The sequence below is a fragment of the Cheilinus undulatus genome, linkage group 3 (genome assembly GCF_018320785.1).
Source record: "Cheilinus undulatus linkage group 3, ASM1832078v1, whole genome shotgun sequence".
Classification (NCBI taxonomy): domain Eukaryota; kingdom Metazoa; phylum Chordata; class Actinopteri; order Labriformes; family Labridae; genus Cheilinus; species Cheilinus undulatus.
The window spans coordinates 53,975,810-53,993,336 of NC_054867.1; the positions used below are offsets into that span (position 1 = coordinate 53,975,810).

At 37.2% G+C, this 17,527-nt stretch overlaps 1 protein-coding gene across 1 annotated transcript; it reads right to left on the reverse strand.

Moving 5' to 3' along the window:
- Positions 1-822: 822 nt before the first annotated feature.
- On the reverse strand, positions 823-17,395 carry pigu (phosphatidylinositol glycan anchor biosynthesis, class U). The gene is made up of 12 exons (XM_041783909.1): positions 17,266-17,395; positions 14,013-14,077; positions 13,245-13,304; positions 10,372-10,434; positions 9,623-9,732; positions 8,098-8,198; positions 7,461-7,558; positions 5,781-5,935; positions 5,558-5,701; positions 5,340-5,464; positions 4,998-5,140; positions 823-3,583 (listed from the first exon to the last, which is right to left on the reverse strand). Exons 1-12 carry the CDS (start codon positions 17,393-17,395, stop codon positions 3,470-3,472), a joined length of 1,308 nt encoding a protein of 435 aa, XP_041639843.1. The 3' UTR covers positions 823-3,469.
- Between the last annotated feature and the right edge of the window lie 132 nt (positions 17,396-17,527).

Here is a 17,527-nt window from a genome sequence, read left to right on the forward strand (position 1 = left end):
TGACCAGCAGAAGCTACAGCGGGGACGCACGCTTTTTTTATGGACTTTGATGAAATGAAAAATATGATTGTTTTAAAATCGTTTTAAATTTGGAATACGAATGTCGATTTATTCATCGTGGAAGAGTATTAGGGCAGCTGAAAAAGAAAAATAGAGACGAATTTATTTCACTTGAGAAAAAAAGTCAGAATTCTGAGATCAAAGTCTGAAATTCTTACTTTTTTAGGTAAAAAATAATTGTCTCATTTTTTTTTCCAGTGGCCCTATTACTCTTCCGTAATACTCAATATTTCAATTCCACCTTTTTAGTTTAATGCCTTTCTGACAATTAAATTTTTTATGTACAAAAACACTTTGTTTCCATCTCTCACATCCCCACATTTATTTCTTAATACCTTAGAATTTTGCATAGTTTTGTTTTATGTTCAAGAGCGGTGTGTACTGTCACATAAATCAAACTAACCTTCCTCTGATCGTTGGAGTGGAGGCGGAGACTGTGCGAATGTGACGCAGGACTTTTCCCGGGAAAATTTGGGCCGCATTCGAGTTCATTTCAATAAAAAGATGCTCTCTAACAAACTGACATTCCAAGGTGGAATTTTAACCTACTTTATATTAAGTTTTTGAACAAAGTAGTTAAAGAACGGTTAGAAACTAAATTCATGAAAGGTTAACTTTTTAAATATCAGTACATGTATCAGTCATGAGACTCCCTTTGCTCTCTTTATCCTGGCTTAATTAGAAGCATTATTGGTAAGACTGTTTAACAAAAATCAAGTAAAAGAGAAAAACAGACACATATAACCAACTCCTGAAGTTTAATAATCATTATTTACAACATGTTCATTCATTCGTTAAATATCACATCAGCCCTTTCAGACCAAACACCCAAATATATTTTACAGACGGTATCAAAACAACAGAAGAGCTTCTTCTTTAATGGACTAAACATAATGAAAAATATTAGTGCTGCAGACAAATAAAATAATCACACAATGGCCAACATTCATTGGTGTAAAATGGGAACCTTCACAAAAATGGAAAAGCAACTGAACCAAACATTCTGTGAATGAGTTCGTTCATATTTCCAGTCTAGATGACTGTTAGCTTGTTTATGAGGCTTCAGCACCACTGTTAACCACGTCCCTTTCTTATGAATGTTATATCTCAGTTTTCCAACTCAACCATGAACTGATGAGATTTGGAGGTCAAAGGGCAAAGGTTTATTTTATGCATTAAAGTTTTAAATGGAGGCCAGGAGAACAAAAACATTCATGCGTGGGCTTCATATTACAAAATGTAAAATCATTCTTCATACCATCAGTAGTTAGCGAGGCAGTTTAAGGCAAAAATAATGACTGAAAATAAATTCTGTGTTAGAGGAAGATTAGTTATTACATAGAAAACATTCCCTGTTTCTGGTTTTATGTGGTCATTCAGATGCTGAGAGACGGACTTCAGAACTCACCGTCCCTCCTCTTCATCAAACAGCCCATACATCATCTCTGTGGCTAATACGAATCAACAGGGGCCAATTAGCGGTGCCTTTTTAACTGCTTTTCTCCCTCATTTGTCATAACTTTGAAAAGACGTACTGATATACCTAGATAATAAATCTTGTTGGGTACTGTTTACATTGAAATGACAACTAAGAGGCCTAGATTGGTCTGGATGTAAAAGGCAAGGATGGAGTGTTTTATGAGCTTTGATGACATCATCGTTACATGGCTGATCAAAGGCATTAAAGCGTGACATCATCAAAGGCAGAGGACGAAATATTGGTGAAGCTGGGGATGTTGGGGGCTTTCTCCCTCCATTTTTGTTAGCTAGAAGTTCAGAGTCGTTCTTTTGCAGTTGACGTCACGTAGTGGAGAACTCCTGTTGGGGGGGAAGAAGTGATTTCTGCATACAAAACGCTACAAAAGGCCATGTTTTGAGATGTTTATAACTATACCAAGTGTTCAAAGGGGGAAAATAAAAACATTCTTAATTCTTTTAACTACTTTTGCATACTGAAAGTAGTGAAATATTCAGGCTTTTTTTATAGGTATAAAACTCACAGAAAAACGTCAGCAGGCAGGAATTAAAAATCCTCCATCTAAAGCCTGGATGATTAGCTCATTAAATTCTGATATTACCCTCAGCTGATGTCCGTCCAGTCTCTCTCATTGTGATGGGAAATCCACCTCTTTTTAGAGATCCAGATCATTTAGCTTAGCTCAGTAGAGCTGGTTGCTCTTTATCTGATATCAGTTTGGCTTTATAAATGTGGATTAAATAAAAGAGGAGGAAAGGAAACTGGCATTCAAGCAGAAGCTAACTAAAGCGGCTCACAATAAAGAGTTGTTTGGTAGAACAGGCTCGTTCATGAACTGCTCATTCTTACTGACATCATCACTGTTTACTGCATGTTTGTGACTAAATGAGGATTTTTATATGTTAAAGAGGCTCAGCTAGCATCTTAGCTCTGTACTAGACTCCTCTAGACTCTGGTCTTTCTTTATCTGGATAGACCACACCAGGAGGTCTGCAGGACTGAGTATTTGTGATAATGATCACCTCTTCTCCAGGTAAATCAGATAAACAGTGGGAAAAAAAAATCACTGTCTTTGAAAGTGTAGGGATCGTACTCAATGTAGAGCTTTAAAGTACTAACTTTTCTCTGGTTCCATTCATCCCTACTGGCTGTCTCCCACATGGTCATCAGAATCACATGACTGCAAAGAACCAATGAGCTTTGACAGATGACATCATCAAAGGAGGATGTGTTCCACTACTTGTGTGCAGAGCTTGAGGATGGAGCTAGTGTATCATTCATCTTTAAGTTTGGGTGGATAAACACAGTACAGTTATTACAGTATGTTTGCTTCCAGGCATCGTATAGCCACACCTTTCCTCCCTCCATAATCATCACGTCGGTGAAAATTTGTCAGGTACCCATGTGCCGTGGCTCTGTAGTCGCCTAACATGTAACAGACATAAAGATCATGGCATCTGACCTCAGAATAATATAAAACACTGATAATCAGGATTTGTTCATTGAAGAGCAGGTTGGTAAATGAGGTTAACAGGATAAAACAGCAAGAAAAGAGCATTTAGGCTTCCATTCAATCACTAAAGAGTACTTCCTCTTCTTTTCCTTCCTCTTATGGGTCAGTTTAAACACAAACAAAATCAAACAAACAATACAAAACAAAGAAATGGCGTGAGAGCTGGACGTCCTGAGCGCTTGTTCCAGGTAGGACGAGGCTCCAAAATTAGACGAACGTTTCCCCTCCCTGCAGGTGTTTGTCATGTAGTGTGGTGTGACTCACAGTTTGCACGTTGTCGTATCAGACGCCGTCTGCAAGATTGTAAATGTTCTGTCAGCAGAGCGGCGTGTTTCTGAAGGCCCTCCTCCTTTTGTGTTCGTTCCCTTTGAGGATCAGCGGGACCTTCAGCAGGGTGTCTAATCAGACTGTCGGAGTTTTTATTTGAGGATGAGCGTGGCCTCTGAGCCGTCTTTCCTCTTCAGGTAGAGTCCGTAGGTGAGATGGTGCTCCCTCCTCAAGAAGGCGTAGAAATAATCGGAAACCAGCAGGATCTAAAGGAAGAAAGCATTGAGACACATTCATTTTCTCCTCCTGAGATTAAGACCATCGTACACTCAGGATAACAATAAATCTGTCCAATAAAGGCAAATATTCAAAGCCAACATAGACCCACATTAACAACCGATGCAGGTCATCCTTTGGAGCGGAAGTTTATCTACATTTGCAGCTCACATCAGCTGATAGAGGCCAATATTTTCAGCAAATAAAGGTTGAAAATTTTTTGCTGATATAAGCCAGTATTTACAACCAACATAAGACGATATTTACTGCACTACAGCCCAATATTTAAAGCCTTTATGGGCTGGTTTTTATAGCAAATAAAGGCCAATACCTACAGCTGATCTCAGCTGATATTTACAACCAATATAGGGCAAAAAAGCCCAATATTTATAGAAAAAATAGACCAAGATTTTAAAGCCAATATAGTTTGACATCTTTAGCCAATATAAGCCAGTATTCACAGTATTCATAGGCCCATGTTTTGAACCAATATAACCCGATATTTAAAGACAATAAAGGCTTATATTTATATCCAATAAAGCTCCACATTTACAAAGGCTTAAGTCGACATTTAAAGACAATACAAGCCAATATTTACCGCCGGTAACTCCGCATTTGTATCAACTTCTAACTGAGCTGAGGCACAAGCGCAATAGGACCGCTCCCTCTGTCCTGAGCCGTGATTGACTGAGTACTAGCCTCCTCATTGGCTGGAGCATCGTCCCTTGCTGGTTTTCCTCAAGTGAGAGTGCAGCGGGAGGGCACATTGCAGAAGTGTGTTGGACTGAATCCCAATTCTCCCCTCAGTCTCAAAACATGCGTTCCCGTGAAGTGCGAGGGCTGTCCCAATTCTCCTGAGAGTTGAGTTGAGGGGTGAGTTTGAGGGCTTTATCTCCCTCAGTTCTGAGATGTTCCTGGAGCTCCCTTGGTATTGAGGGTTATCACTCAAAGATGGCGGCAAATGCGGGGAAGAAATTGAGCCAAAAATGTAGATTTCTTTGTAAACAGAATCTAAAAACTACAGAAACAATTGCAATATCTTAGTCTAATGTTAATTAATGGATTGTTTGCCTGTTTGTAGCATAACATTTACTTTTATTTTTACGATCGCAAGCCGGTAACAGTACCGCCTCATTCTTCTTCCTCTGAATCGACAGACTACACAGTTTTGGCACATTACTGCCCTCTACAGTCTGAAATTGTAACTGCTATTAAGGGGTGTCCCATTTCTAAGTCACAAGATGGCCCTTACACTTGGTTTGGAGGGCCGAGTTAAGACTGAGGGTTAAGGGGAGAATTTGGATTCAGCCTTATTCTTTTAGATGGCTTCAATAACAAGACACTGACAGGCTGTGTTGTTTTTGTGACACTAAAAATAAATCGCTTACTACAGCTTTAATGTACCTGAGCCACGTTGAAGAGCAGCGTTATGGCGTAGTAGAAGTTTGAGTTGGCGCTGCCGGAGTAGATCCAGAGGTGCCAGAGGACAGGAAACAGAGCAGAGCACGCCAACAGGACAATGGACACAAGGAAGATGTTCCTGAGGACTGAACAGGGGCATAAAGCAGAGTAAGAGACGAAATTCACTCCATTTGTAGTAAAATATTACAGGATGTAAGATCACATTAAGATTAAGAGCATGTTAGAGTTTTCTGAGTGTTTTCTCAGCACTCATACATTTTCTATGCCCAAGCATTCATTTCTTTCAGTATAGTTTAATAAAAGTATTGTGTTTCATTCGCTCACATCTGTGCAGGTGACTCCACACAGGCAGGAAGGCCATGTAGAGGGCGATGTCTCCCACTGTGGGGTATGACTTAAAGATGGAGATCACTGCTAGCTGCATGAAGATCAGAAACACCGGGTGCTCCCTGGAACACAAACGTACGTTTTAAAGAATGTTAAGGCTGCTGGTTTGATAAATAAGAGGAACAAACACGGGTGAGGGACAGGGAAGGACTGACTTGAGTTTAACGGACAGAGGGATGGTGTAGAAGAAGACGTTGATCTGAAAGACGCAGAGGAAGAAGAGGCGGAAGTGTTCGAACATCTCAGCGAAGAAATACCAGAAGAGGCCGATGTTTGGGGTCAGATCTGGCACTGAGAGACTGGAAAACAAATACATTTAGTTAGAATGCAAACAAAGGGTATGGATTTGATGATTTAAAGGATTAATAGAATCCTCACATGAAGCCGTAGACGGAGGGCAGGTAGTCCCATGAGCCCAGCAGGAAGAAAGAGAGGCAGACGATGACGAAGAGGCTGCCCAGGTACATGAAGGCGTACTGGACGATGAACCACCAGAAACTCGCTCGACGGAAGTTCACAGGGATGTACTGACGCTGAAGGAGAAACACAAACAGCGTTAACAATGCCATGATTGGAGAAATTACACCTTTATAAGGTTGGTTCATTTTATTTTTGTTTAATATTATTATTAATTTTTTACAGAAGCAGGTGCACATCCTCATGGATTCAATGCTCTAACTCTATTTTCAATCACAACACTATCTGCCAGATTTATCCTAGCAGCTGAAAGCTCCATTATCAAGATATCTATTAATGAATTAATCCACCCAAAGCAGGGGTGTCATACTCATGGCCCGGGGGCCAAATCCAGCCTGTGGTACAGTTATAACTCGCCCACCAGTATGAGGTCTGCAGATTTCCTCCAGTATAACAATGCAAACTTAACCTTGATGATTTATAATATCTTGTTAAGTCATAAAAATTAAAAGAGTAAAGAGTTAAAATAATCTGGTAAAAAGTCAGGAAAGTGGGGGAAAAAACTGTGTTTTCATTTCGTATTTTCTAATTTGCATCACACAATATTTACTTAAAGTTACGGTTTTGACTTTTTATATCATAATTTAACCTTTCAAATCATAATTTTGACTTTATTTCATATTTTGATCATTTAGATTCACGATTTTAATTTTTAAGTCATATTTCGACGTTTTAAACTCATGAATTTGAATTTTATCTTACATTTTGACATTTTCAAATACTAACTTTGAATTTTAATCTCAAATACGAAAATTTTGATTTAAAATCTTACATTTTTATCACATATTTTGACATTAAAAACTCAGTATTTTCATTTGTGTCTCATTTTGACATTAGATACTCATGATTTTGAATTTTATTTTATATATTCATCTTCTAAACTCTTGATTTAGAATCTTTTTCTCACATCTTGACCTTTTCAACTCTTTAATATGACTTTAACTAATGATTATATAATTTTATCTAATATTTTGACATTTTAAACTTAAAATCGTCACTATTATCTTATATTTTGACCTTTTAAACTTGTGTTTTTTAAATTTTATCCCAAATTGTGACCCTGTTAAATTCATGATTTTGAATTTTAATTTGGTACTTTAAAAATCTTGATTTTATCTTTTGACTTTTTTAAAATCTCAAAATCATTTATCATCAAGGTTCCTTTTTTTTTTCAATCTATAATTGGTTAGCGGTGAAGATGAGAATGACAGTTTAGGGGAAATTTTGACCCTGTTAGGCCCTCAGGTTAGACCCAAATTCAGAATTCGGCTCCTGCTGCGATTGAGTCTGACATCCCTGCTGTAAAGAGAGTGTTTGGTGGTTTCCACCTAACTGCTAACATCTTTTAGCTACTGAGCATGCTGGTTTAGATTCATCATTCAAAAGCACGAGTTCAACGGAACAAGTTACTGTGACTCCAAATGGTTTAGAAAGAACCTCAGCTATTTGTTCCCAAAATTTTCTAAGGTGGGTTCATTTTCTATACTTGAAAAACATATTACCACAACCCAACAATTTACCCCCCTGCCTGGCTGCCTGAAGGAGATAAATGTCAAGGTGTATAAAACAAACCCGCCCTACCTGCATCAGGTAGAGCAGAGCCGGAGCACAGAGAGTCAGAGGATAGATGGACTGATACGTCGCCAAAGACAGGAAGATGGCGCTCAGTAAGACGTTTCCTGCAAAACAAACATGGAGAATAGTCGCAGCATATTTACAGCAATGCTAAATAACAGCCACAATTTTTACAGTTTTATTACTACATGGAAAAAAATTATGTATTGTTAAAAACTTAACTTTTTACTCATGGTGCTTCTATTAATCTTGAATAAAATCTTACTCTTCAACAAGGGCAGCAAGCATCACTGAACGGGTCCTTGACCTTCATGCAGGTCGGGGTTTAGTGCAGGGCGGACAAAATATCGCCATGGCCACGCCTTTTGATGTAGACTTTTCCCCTTCAAAGTTGTGTAAGGTGCTTGGCCCTGATAATTGTCTTTAATCTTATTCTTTATAAATAATCCTTTAAAAATCACAGAAATGACTAAAATAGAAAAGATGGGTTAAAGTGAAATAAACGCTACATAAGAAGACAAGGTGGGAAGTTTTCTGTGCCAAAACACTCCAGTAGCAATGCTGTACTGATCTCTACTAACACTCGACGCTGATACAGGCGTATCCATCTGCTTTGCAGGGTTAAGACTAAATAAGGTGTTACCTTTTATGGTGGAGAGAAAGAAGAGGGCGATGACAGCGTTGTTGAGGCCGCAGGTTGACTTGGCGACACAGGACAGGATGGTGAACGGGTTCAACAGGTAGCTGAGGGAAGAACAAATGAGTGATTAGAATTGATACCTTTTGGGGTTAATTAATCATCCTTCCAGTATAAAGGCCTTTGCACACTGGGTCCCATTATTTCGTCTGAATTTTTCGCACATTAAAAAATAAAATCAAGCTCATGTTGTTATAATCATGTTGGCACACTCAAGCTGAAATTTTCATCTGTCGTATTTTTTTTCGGATCAGGTTCGATTTTACGCAAAATTTCGCATCAGTCCAAGTCATTTAAATGGGTGATTGATGATTCAAAACAGTGCCTGCTGTTTGCTCCTCACTTGCTCACCCCTGCCCGACCCCTCCTCTCACTCCCCTCTCTCTCTCTCGCACCAAACCTCACTTCAAACACCAAAGTTTGCTTATTTATCATGTGGATATAAACCATGGAAATATAACAGGTGACTGATGATTCAGATCAGCGGCTGCTGCTTATTTCTCTCTTGCTCGCTCACCCCCGCCCAATCCCTCCCTCCCTCTCGCTCTTCCTCTCCCCTTAGTTTGCCGGTGTATTATGTGGATATCAGATATGGACATATAACAGATAAAGGCAGAAGTTTGTAGCCTACTCACAGGCCATAACAGAGGCTGAATTCTCAAGTTGCTCTCAATCTCTCCAACTTGTCTCAGAGCTATGACACATGAGCGTGTGCTGTATGAAGCTCTCTGTCAGGGTGGATCCAGCAAGATTTTAAAGGAGTGATAGAGACACAGGATCGCAGTACGAGACTATTTTCCACTGGATCTCTATACCTAAAACAGCCAGTGGGTTGAGGACTGTTAGTTAACCACTGACATTGAACAGCTTATTAACCACAGATAGCTAACAGGATCACTGTTGGAAGATGATCCGTCAGAAAATCGTCGTTGGACTGATTGCTAACCCTGAAACTTTCTCATCACTGTATTCTTCTTCATCAAAAGCACTGAGATTACCTTTAGGCATTTAACAATGGTAAATGTATTTTTTTCCTGTTGTATCCATGTTAAAGGTTGATCTATCGACTTTTGACTAGGCATTCCTGCATTAGACAGAAGGTATTTCCATTGCGACATCTATTTATTGCTGGTGTGAAATAAAACAGTGGGACAATCAAGGCTTTCTCATTGGGTAAATTTGACCTGCACGGCGGTTCTAGATATAAATGTCCATTATCAACATTTGGTTTTAGGTAAAGATTTTTTTTATGACACCAGGTGTTATAAACAAACTTTTAGGAAAACATTTAAACTGTAAACACATCAAGTAAGATCCAGTTAAAGAACAGTCTTGGGTAAATTTTACCCATTGGCAGTTCTAGTGTTAAAAGTGAACTATGATCCACATCTCATTGCCTTAATTCTGAGGCTTCATTTTGATTATTAATGCCATTAAGCTCCAGCTCTCCTGAAACAGCAGATTTACTTACAACATGGCGACTTTCAGAGGGATGTAGTACATCTCTATGGGACTCCTGATCAGCTCCAGACAGTCCAGAGGGTACCGGTCCGCCTCCAGGGCAAACTTCTGCTTCCTGAACTGAAAAACAAACATCACAGATGTCAGATGGAGAAATACTGCAGAAAATACTAAACAAACCTGCAGCACAAAACACCAAAAACACACAAAATATTAAAGTTAATGAAGTAATAATCAGATTTAACATCTTTACTGTGAATCAGTCAGGTTTATTTTTAATTAATGGTCATACTGATAGAGTCAAGATCATTACAATGTTTGGAGGCTTTTATGCATTCTTTATTTTGAAAGATAAATGTGAAGTTCAACACACCAGGAAGCTTCATTAGTCATAGGAGACATTTTTAGGAGTATACACAAAAGTTTTCAGCGTTTCATCCACACGGAAACGGCGTTTTGGGAGGCCGTGAACACTTCTTTTTGAAACCGTGCCCCAGAGTGAACAAATCTGTATACGTCTACCGTTTTACTACAGCGCCTTCAGTGGTTCCGTGCTTACGCGGACATTTCCTGAAAAGCTCCCGTGTTTACGGAAAATGTTTTTAAAACCAAACTGAAATATATCTTTCTGTCTTCGTGTGTACAAGGCCTCAGAGTCCTGATGAGTGGTCTAAAATCGTAACTTCAGGGTCATTTTGATCGTTTTAAGTGTGTTTATTGTATTCATACTTGAGCAGACGTGTTCATGTTTTTTCTTACCACTTGTTTGTTGTAGTCTTTGACAGCGATGTAGAGAGCCACAGCAGTGATCACATCTGCTAACTACAGACACACAGACGCTAACGTTAGCAGAGAACATCAGGAAAATCACAGATCTAACAGGATGAAGCAGATTTATTACATTTATAGGTAAAATATGGAGGATTATTGTGCTGAAATTTCCTCTTTGATTTTAACAATCCTTCATTTTTAAAACCAGAGGAAGCTTTCATATCTTCTATCAGAGACATGTTTATTTCAGCCATGGATGCTGAATTCTACATCATCAGGGCTGAACGATTTATGAAAATAATATAATCACAAATTTTCCCCATAATGTAAATAAAGCAAATTTGATATCAATTGCTATTCTGAAGGGGATGATTTTTTTTTTTACCTTATTCTAGTTTTGATTAAAAAAAATAATGAACAGGAAAAGTAGGATTTTTGTAAACTATTCTAAAAAAGACATTTGAATTTGTGCATAATGTATGAAACAAAAAAATCTTGCTGTAAAAAGATTGTATCAAACTGGCATTCTGACACATTTCAGGTGTAGGAAACTGCAGCAGGCCATATTGGGATTTAATCTAATTTGCGGTTTAATGCCCAGCCCTATCAAAGACAGCTAAATAAATAAGCATGAATTCTTTTATTTAGATACCTGACATCCCTTTAGTTAATGTGAGAAGGGCGTGTCTGACTCACAGGCAGCAGATTCAGGACTGTAGAACCCATGTAGCAACACATTATGTAAACACGCTGCATTATGTAATAATGTAATACATTTTTAATTCATTATGTAATAACGCCACATTTTGTAAGCCACTAAGCGGTTAGGGTTAGGGCAAGGTAGTAGGGTATACCCTGGAGCCCACCTTAAGTCCTAAGGTTAGGGTTAGGTGTTTAGTCTAGAGCCCTGAAGGGGGGTTAGGTTTAGGCATAAGTCACTAAGTGGTTCGAGTTAGGGCAAGGTAGTTGGGTAGGGCATACCTTGGAGCCCACACTAAGTCCTATGGTTAGGGTTATTACATAATGCGGCGTTATTACATAATGTGGAGCTACAAACCATTTAAAACACAGGTGTCCAACTCAAAGCCCGGGAGTCAAATCCGGCTGGCAAGATGATCTCATATTTCTGTTATAACTGGCCCATCAGTCTGAGGTCTGCAGGTTTCCTTGAGTATAAAAATGTGAACTTATCCTTGATGATTTAAGATAGCCTTGTTAAGTCACAAAATCAGAAAAAGTAAGGAGTAAAAAAAATTAGAGAAGAAGTCAGGAATGTGGGAAAAGAATTTAATTTGTGTTTTATTTTCACATTTTCAATTTAGCATCTCATAGTTAGGACTCAAAATTAGGATTTTGACTTTTAATTTCTTACTTTGAGCATTTCAACTCATAATTTTGACTTCTCATATAATATTATGAGCTTTAAGATTCATTATTCTTCTTTTAAGTGATATTTTCACCTTTTTAACTAATTTGTATTTTATCTCATATTTTCAACTCCAGACATTGACATCATTAGCCCATAGTTTGACCTTTAAGACTCACAATTTAAAATTTTGAATCATATTTTGACTTTTAATTTCATGATTACAAATTTTATTTCATATTTTGACCTTTTAAACTCATGATTTTGACTTCTTTCTAATATATTTACCTTTAAAAACATTATTTTTCAATTTAAATTTCATGTTTTGAACTTTTTGAACTAATACATTTACTTTTCTCAGATTATGAGCCTTTAAAATTATCTTTCTTTTTTACTTTTAAATGTCAAAATAATTTATCATCAGTGCTCAGTTTTTTTTTTCTTTTTCATATTTAATTTACGGTGAAACAAGGTTGACAGTTTATGGTTAAAAATGTGACCCTGTTAGGCCCTCAGGTTAGACCTGAATCCAGAATCCGGCCCCTGCTGTGATTAAGTTTGTCATCCCTGGTTTAAAAACAAGACTTAATCTAAGCAGAATGAACATCATGTTGCAGCACGGGATTGTGTTACATTATTGATAAGACATTACTGCTATTAAGGGAACTAATGTCATTAAAACTAGCTAACAGTATCATAAATGTTAGATTTATATTTCCTTGCATTTCTCCCTCCCTCAGGTGTCCCTGAAGCCTTCAGCACCCCCCCTCACCCCTCCTATTCCCAGTTCTGTTCTTAATGTTCTGTTTGTTCACTTGTTGTCGTGATATATTATAAAATAAAGAAAAGTTTGGAAAAAGGGTTTGTATGGGGGATCACAGACTTTGGGGAGAAAAAATGGCTTAACATATGAAACAGTTTATATAAAATAAGGATGCACAATATTGGATTTTTGCTGATATCTGATATGCCGATATTTACCTATACCGATATCTAAATTTGCTTTTCAGACAAGACATTTCAGTCCTTTTGGACACACTTTAAGGTTTGAGGATGACCAAGGAAACAAACTTCAGTCCTTTAAAAACACCTTAAAGTTTAAAGAATGAGGATAAATAAAGAAAAGACCTCAACTGACACAGGTCTGTTGGTTCAGCCTTAAACTCCTCTAATTTATTAGGATACATGGACAAAATTTATAGTCGATGAATGCTGAAATACAGTAAATATCGGCTGATACCAGACCGATAATATCGTGCATCCCTAATATAAACGAGAGGAAAACACATCATGAAAAATGCTCATTAACATCTCTGGGTGGTGCTGTTGTGAAAAACACAGGTCCTGGTTCTACGGTCCTGATTCTGCTGCCTGCATTTAGGTACTATTGATGTGTTCGGCATTAATAATCCATCTTCAGTCCTGATATCAGAGCTCTCTGTCCCTCCTCTGATTCCTGTGACTCTGAGTCTCCCAGTAAAACAGAAATACTCACTATGAAGGTGATCTCGGCGTAGTCGACCACAAAGTGAAAAAGGTAAATGATGAGAGGAGTCTGAGGAGAGGAGGTCAGAGAGTCAGAGCATGAGCAGAGAAGTTTGGACAGAGATCAGTGTGTTTGATTAAACAGCTGTGGTCTGAGCGGAGGAGGGCTTGAGTTCTAACGTTACGATTTAGTCTGTTAAATCAATTTATACCTAAGAAAAACAAACATTCCTCACAACTGGATATGGGTCAGTTACATGACAAACACATCTGTGTGTCCTAATCCATTATTTCCTTTGGGAAAAAACAAAATAAACTATTGGTGACGTTTATTTTTTTTAACAACATCAACTTTGTTTATTATAGTTTCAGTATTTTTAATGAATAAAAGTAATTTTATATTTTGGCATCTCAAACCCAAAAAATGTCAGGAGGTGAAACAGTCTGAGTAAATGAGACTATAAAAACTAACAGTTTCACTGTTAGAAATTCACATCAGAATCCTGTGGCATGATCTTATGGTGAAATCTTCTAAAGATCCATCCATTTCTATACTACTTTAGGTACAGTGGGGGTGCCCATTCTCCGGCCCCTTTATTTTGGGGTTCTCAGGCTGAAAAGGTTGAGAACCACTGCCTTAAACAAATGACTTGATTATTCCTGAAGTGATATTTTTCTGTATTTGGTCCTCAGTGGGAAAATCTGAAGATCCAGAATTAAATGGAGTCAAAATAAAATAATTATCAAATAAAAAATATGTTCATGTTCATGCACTCACCTCGTGGAAAACATCTCCAGAGTACGGCGAGACTCCAAGGTCCAGCAGAGCCAGGCCTTCAACAACTGGAAACAAACAAACAAAGATACAAATAAATAAACAAAGATGTAAACAAATAAACAAAGATATAAACAAATAAACAAAGATGTAAAAATATAAACAAAGATGTAAACAAACAAACAAAGATATTAACATATAAGCAAAGATATTAACAAATAAACAAAGATACAAACAAATAAACAAAGATGTAAACAAATAAACAAAGATATTAACATATAAGCAAAGATATTAACAAATAAACAAAGATATAAACAAAGATATAAACAAATAAAGACATAGACATCAAATACAAAGTCATAAACAAAAACAACATTAGGGCTGAACAATTTAAGGAAAAAATCTTATTTTGATTAATTTTTCTAATATTGCGATTTGATGTGCTTTTTTTAAAAATTAATTCCTCATATTTTGCATTTTCAGACAACATTAGCAATAAATCTGTCTATACTTTAACCAGCATAAAATTAAATAGATACAACTAGGGCTGGACGATTCAAAAAAACATATTCAATTGCAATTATTTACACTCATATTGCAAACTCTACATGAACTGTTGTGTTAAAGGGGATGATAGTATTTATGTTTATATCATTTTGATGAAGAAAAACATCTACAAAAAGAAGAAAAAAATGAGATTTTTTTTAGACTATTTAAAAAAAGACACTTCTATGTTTGCATGATGTGTAGAATATCACATCTCTGCAGCAGAGATGTGTAGAATATAACATCGCTGCTGCCAAAACATGTATTAAACTGGAATTTTGTCACACATTTCAGATTGAAGAAGTATTGCATCTTCTGCGATTTGAAAACTGCAGTTGGCCATATTGTGATTTAATCTAAATTTTGATTAACTGCCCAGCCCTAAACACCATGCCAATGAGAATCAGTTTTGTTCCCCTGCTTTGCTTCGTTATGTGATCAAATGTGCTGCTACTGCACACGCTCAAACTAAATCCCTGTTCAGCCCTGTTTCAATCAATCAAACTTTATCTATAAAGCAGCTTCCAGACAAATTCACCTGCTGCTCAGTGTGTTTAACAAAAGAAAGTGGCTGACAGAAATATGTCTTCATATTTTTCTGTCTTCATCCAGTCAAAGAGCTTTCCTAATGATTGAACTTCCTGTTAGAGCAGCCTCATTAATATTTAATAAACAGGTCGTCCATTTTCACTGAATGAGCTCTGAGCGTGTCGACTTATCACTGTAAAACAGAAACGAGAGCCAACAGTCCTCTTTTTACTTCAGATAAACCCAGCTGTGTGCTGACTCCTCCATTTCTCTGTGGTTCCTTCAGCGTCATTCATTCATAGATCAATATATTGATTTACCCACAACATCAGCTGAAGCCTACAGAAATCATCAAATGTTAATGCTCTTTTTACTGGAGTCTAGTTTAAAGGTCAGCGTTTAGAGAATGATGTATGTGTGTATTCATACAGCAACACACTGAAATAAACCTTCAAGAGATTAATAATGTAACTATTAGGGAGGCTGAAATGTATTATTTCACTGGCACTGACATGGTTGATGCTGCACTGATGCAAATACAGAGTATAATAGTTACTGCACACTGATGTAGCCTTAAGATTTTCATGCTATATATAAAATTTATAAGGGATGAAAGAAATGCATTTTTAGCACATATCTGATAAGGCAGTATTTACAAATTCATTTCAGTAGATACCAATTTCAGTTAAAAAAATTATAGTTAGAATCTAAACCTACAGTTGTTTAAACACTTAAGAAATGAGGATGAACAGAAAAAAAAATTCACCTGATGCAAGTCTGTTGGTCCTTCTACTGATGCCAAATCAGCTGATATAGACTAATATTTACAGCTGATATAGGCTGATATTCATGGCTTATTTAGACTGATATTTACAGCTGAAATAGACCGATATCTACAGCTGATATAGACTGATATTTACAGCTGATTTAGACCAATATTTACAGCCTATATAGACCGATATTTACAGCAGATATAGACTGATATCTACAGCTGATGTAGACTGATATTTACAGCTGATATAGACTGATATTTACAGCTGATATAGACTGATATTTACAGCAGATATAGACTGATATTTATAGCTGATATAGACTGATATTTATAGCTGATATAGACTGATATTTATAGCTGATTTAGACCGATATTTACAGCCTATATAGACCAATATTTACAGCAGATATAGACTGATATTTCCAGCTGATATAGACTGATATTTACAGCTGATATAGACTGATATTTACAGCTGATGTAGACTGATATTTACAGCTGATATAGACTGATATTTGCAGCTGATGTAGACTGATATTTACAGCTGATATAGACTGATATTTGCAGCTGATGTAGACTGATATTTACAGCTGATGTAGACTGATATTTACAGCTGATATAGACTGATATTTGCAGCTGATGTAGACTGATATTTCCAGCTGATATAGACTGATATTTACAGCTGATATAGACTGATATTTACAGCTGATGTAGACTGATATTTACAGCTGATATAGACTGATATTTGCAGCTGATGTAGACTGATATTTACAGCTGATATAGACTGATATTTGCAGCTGATGTAGACTGATATTTACAGCTGATGTAGACTGATATTTACAGCTGATATAGACTGATATTTGCAGCTGATGTAGACTGATATTTACAGCAGATATAGACTGATATTTACAGCTGATGTAGACTGATATTTACAGCTGATATAGACTGATATTTGCAGCTGATGTAGACTGATATTTACAGCTGATATAGACTGATATTTACAGCTGATGTAGACTGATATTTACAGCTGTTAAAGGCTGATATTTTCTGTCTAAGAAGGCGATTTTATAAGACGTTAAGCGGGAAAATGTCAGACTTATTCTTATTAAAATTAAGGTAGATAAATGTACTAATATGGTGCAGTTCCTTTAATTCAGATCAGACGCATCGATTTATCTATTAGGTGAACAAGTAGGACATATCAGCTAACGATTATTCAAATTTCTAGTCAAAAACAGACAGCAGAGAAGTGTCTATCTCCCTATCTTTTTCTTTTCTAACATAAATAATAGAACTCGGTGGTCGAAGCTAAACCGGTTGTCGGTAGCGACTCCACAGCCGAGCTGAGGAAGAACAGAAAGCGGCGGTGAAACGTCAGAAATAACCCCAAAAGGTGCTCAAATCCCGATTTACCTCTCTTCCAGGCCGTTAACGGAGACACCACCTCCACCCGCTCCGAGATTAAATCCGCTAAACTTGATCTATAAAGAGCTGCTCGGACAGTAACGGCTACAATCAGCAGTAGAGTCAAGGGAGCCGCCATCTTGACAAGGAAGTGATCTGGCGTGCTCCGCCCTGCGAGGTGCATCATGGGAGATGTTGTCCAATTTGTGTTATTGTTCAGGGATCTTGAATGCGATTGAGTTATTATGAGACCCTAACCCTTAACAAACTG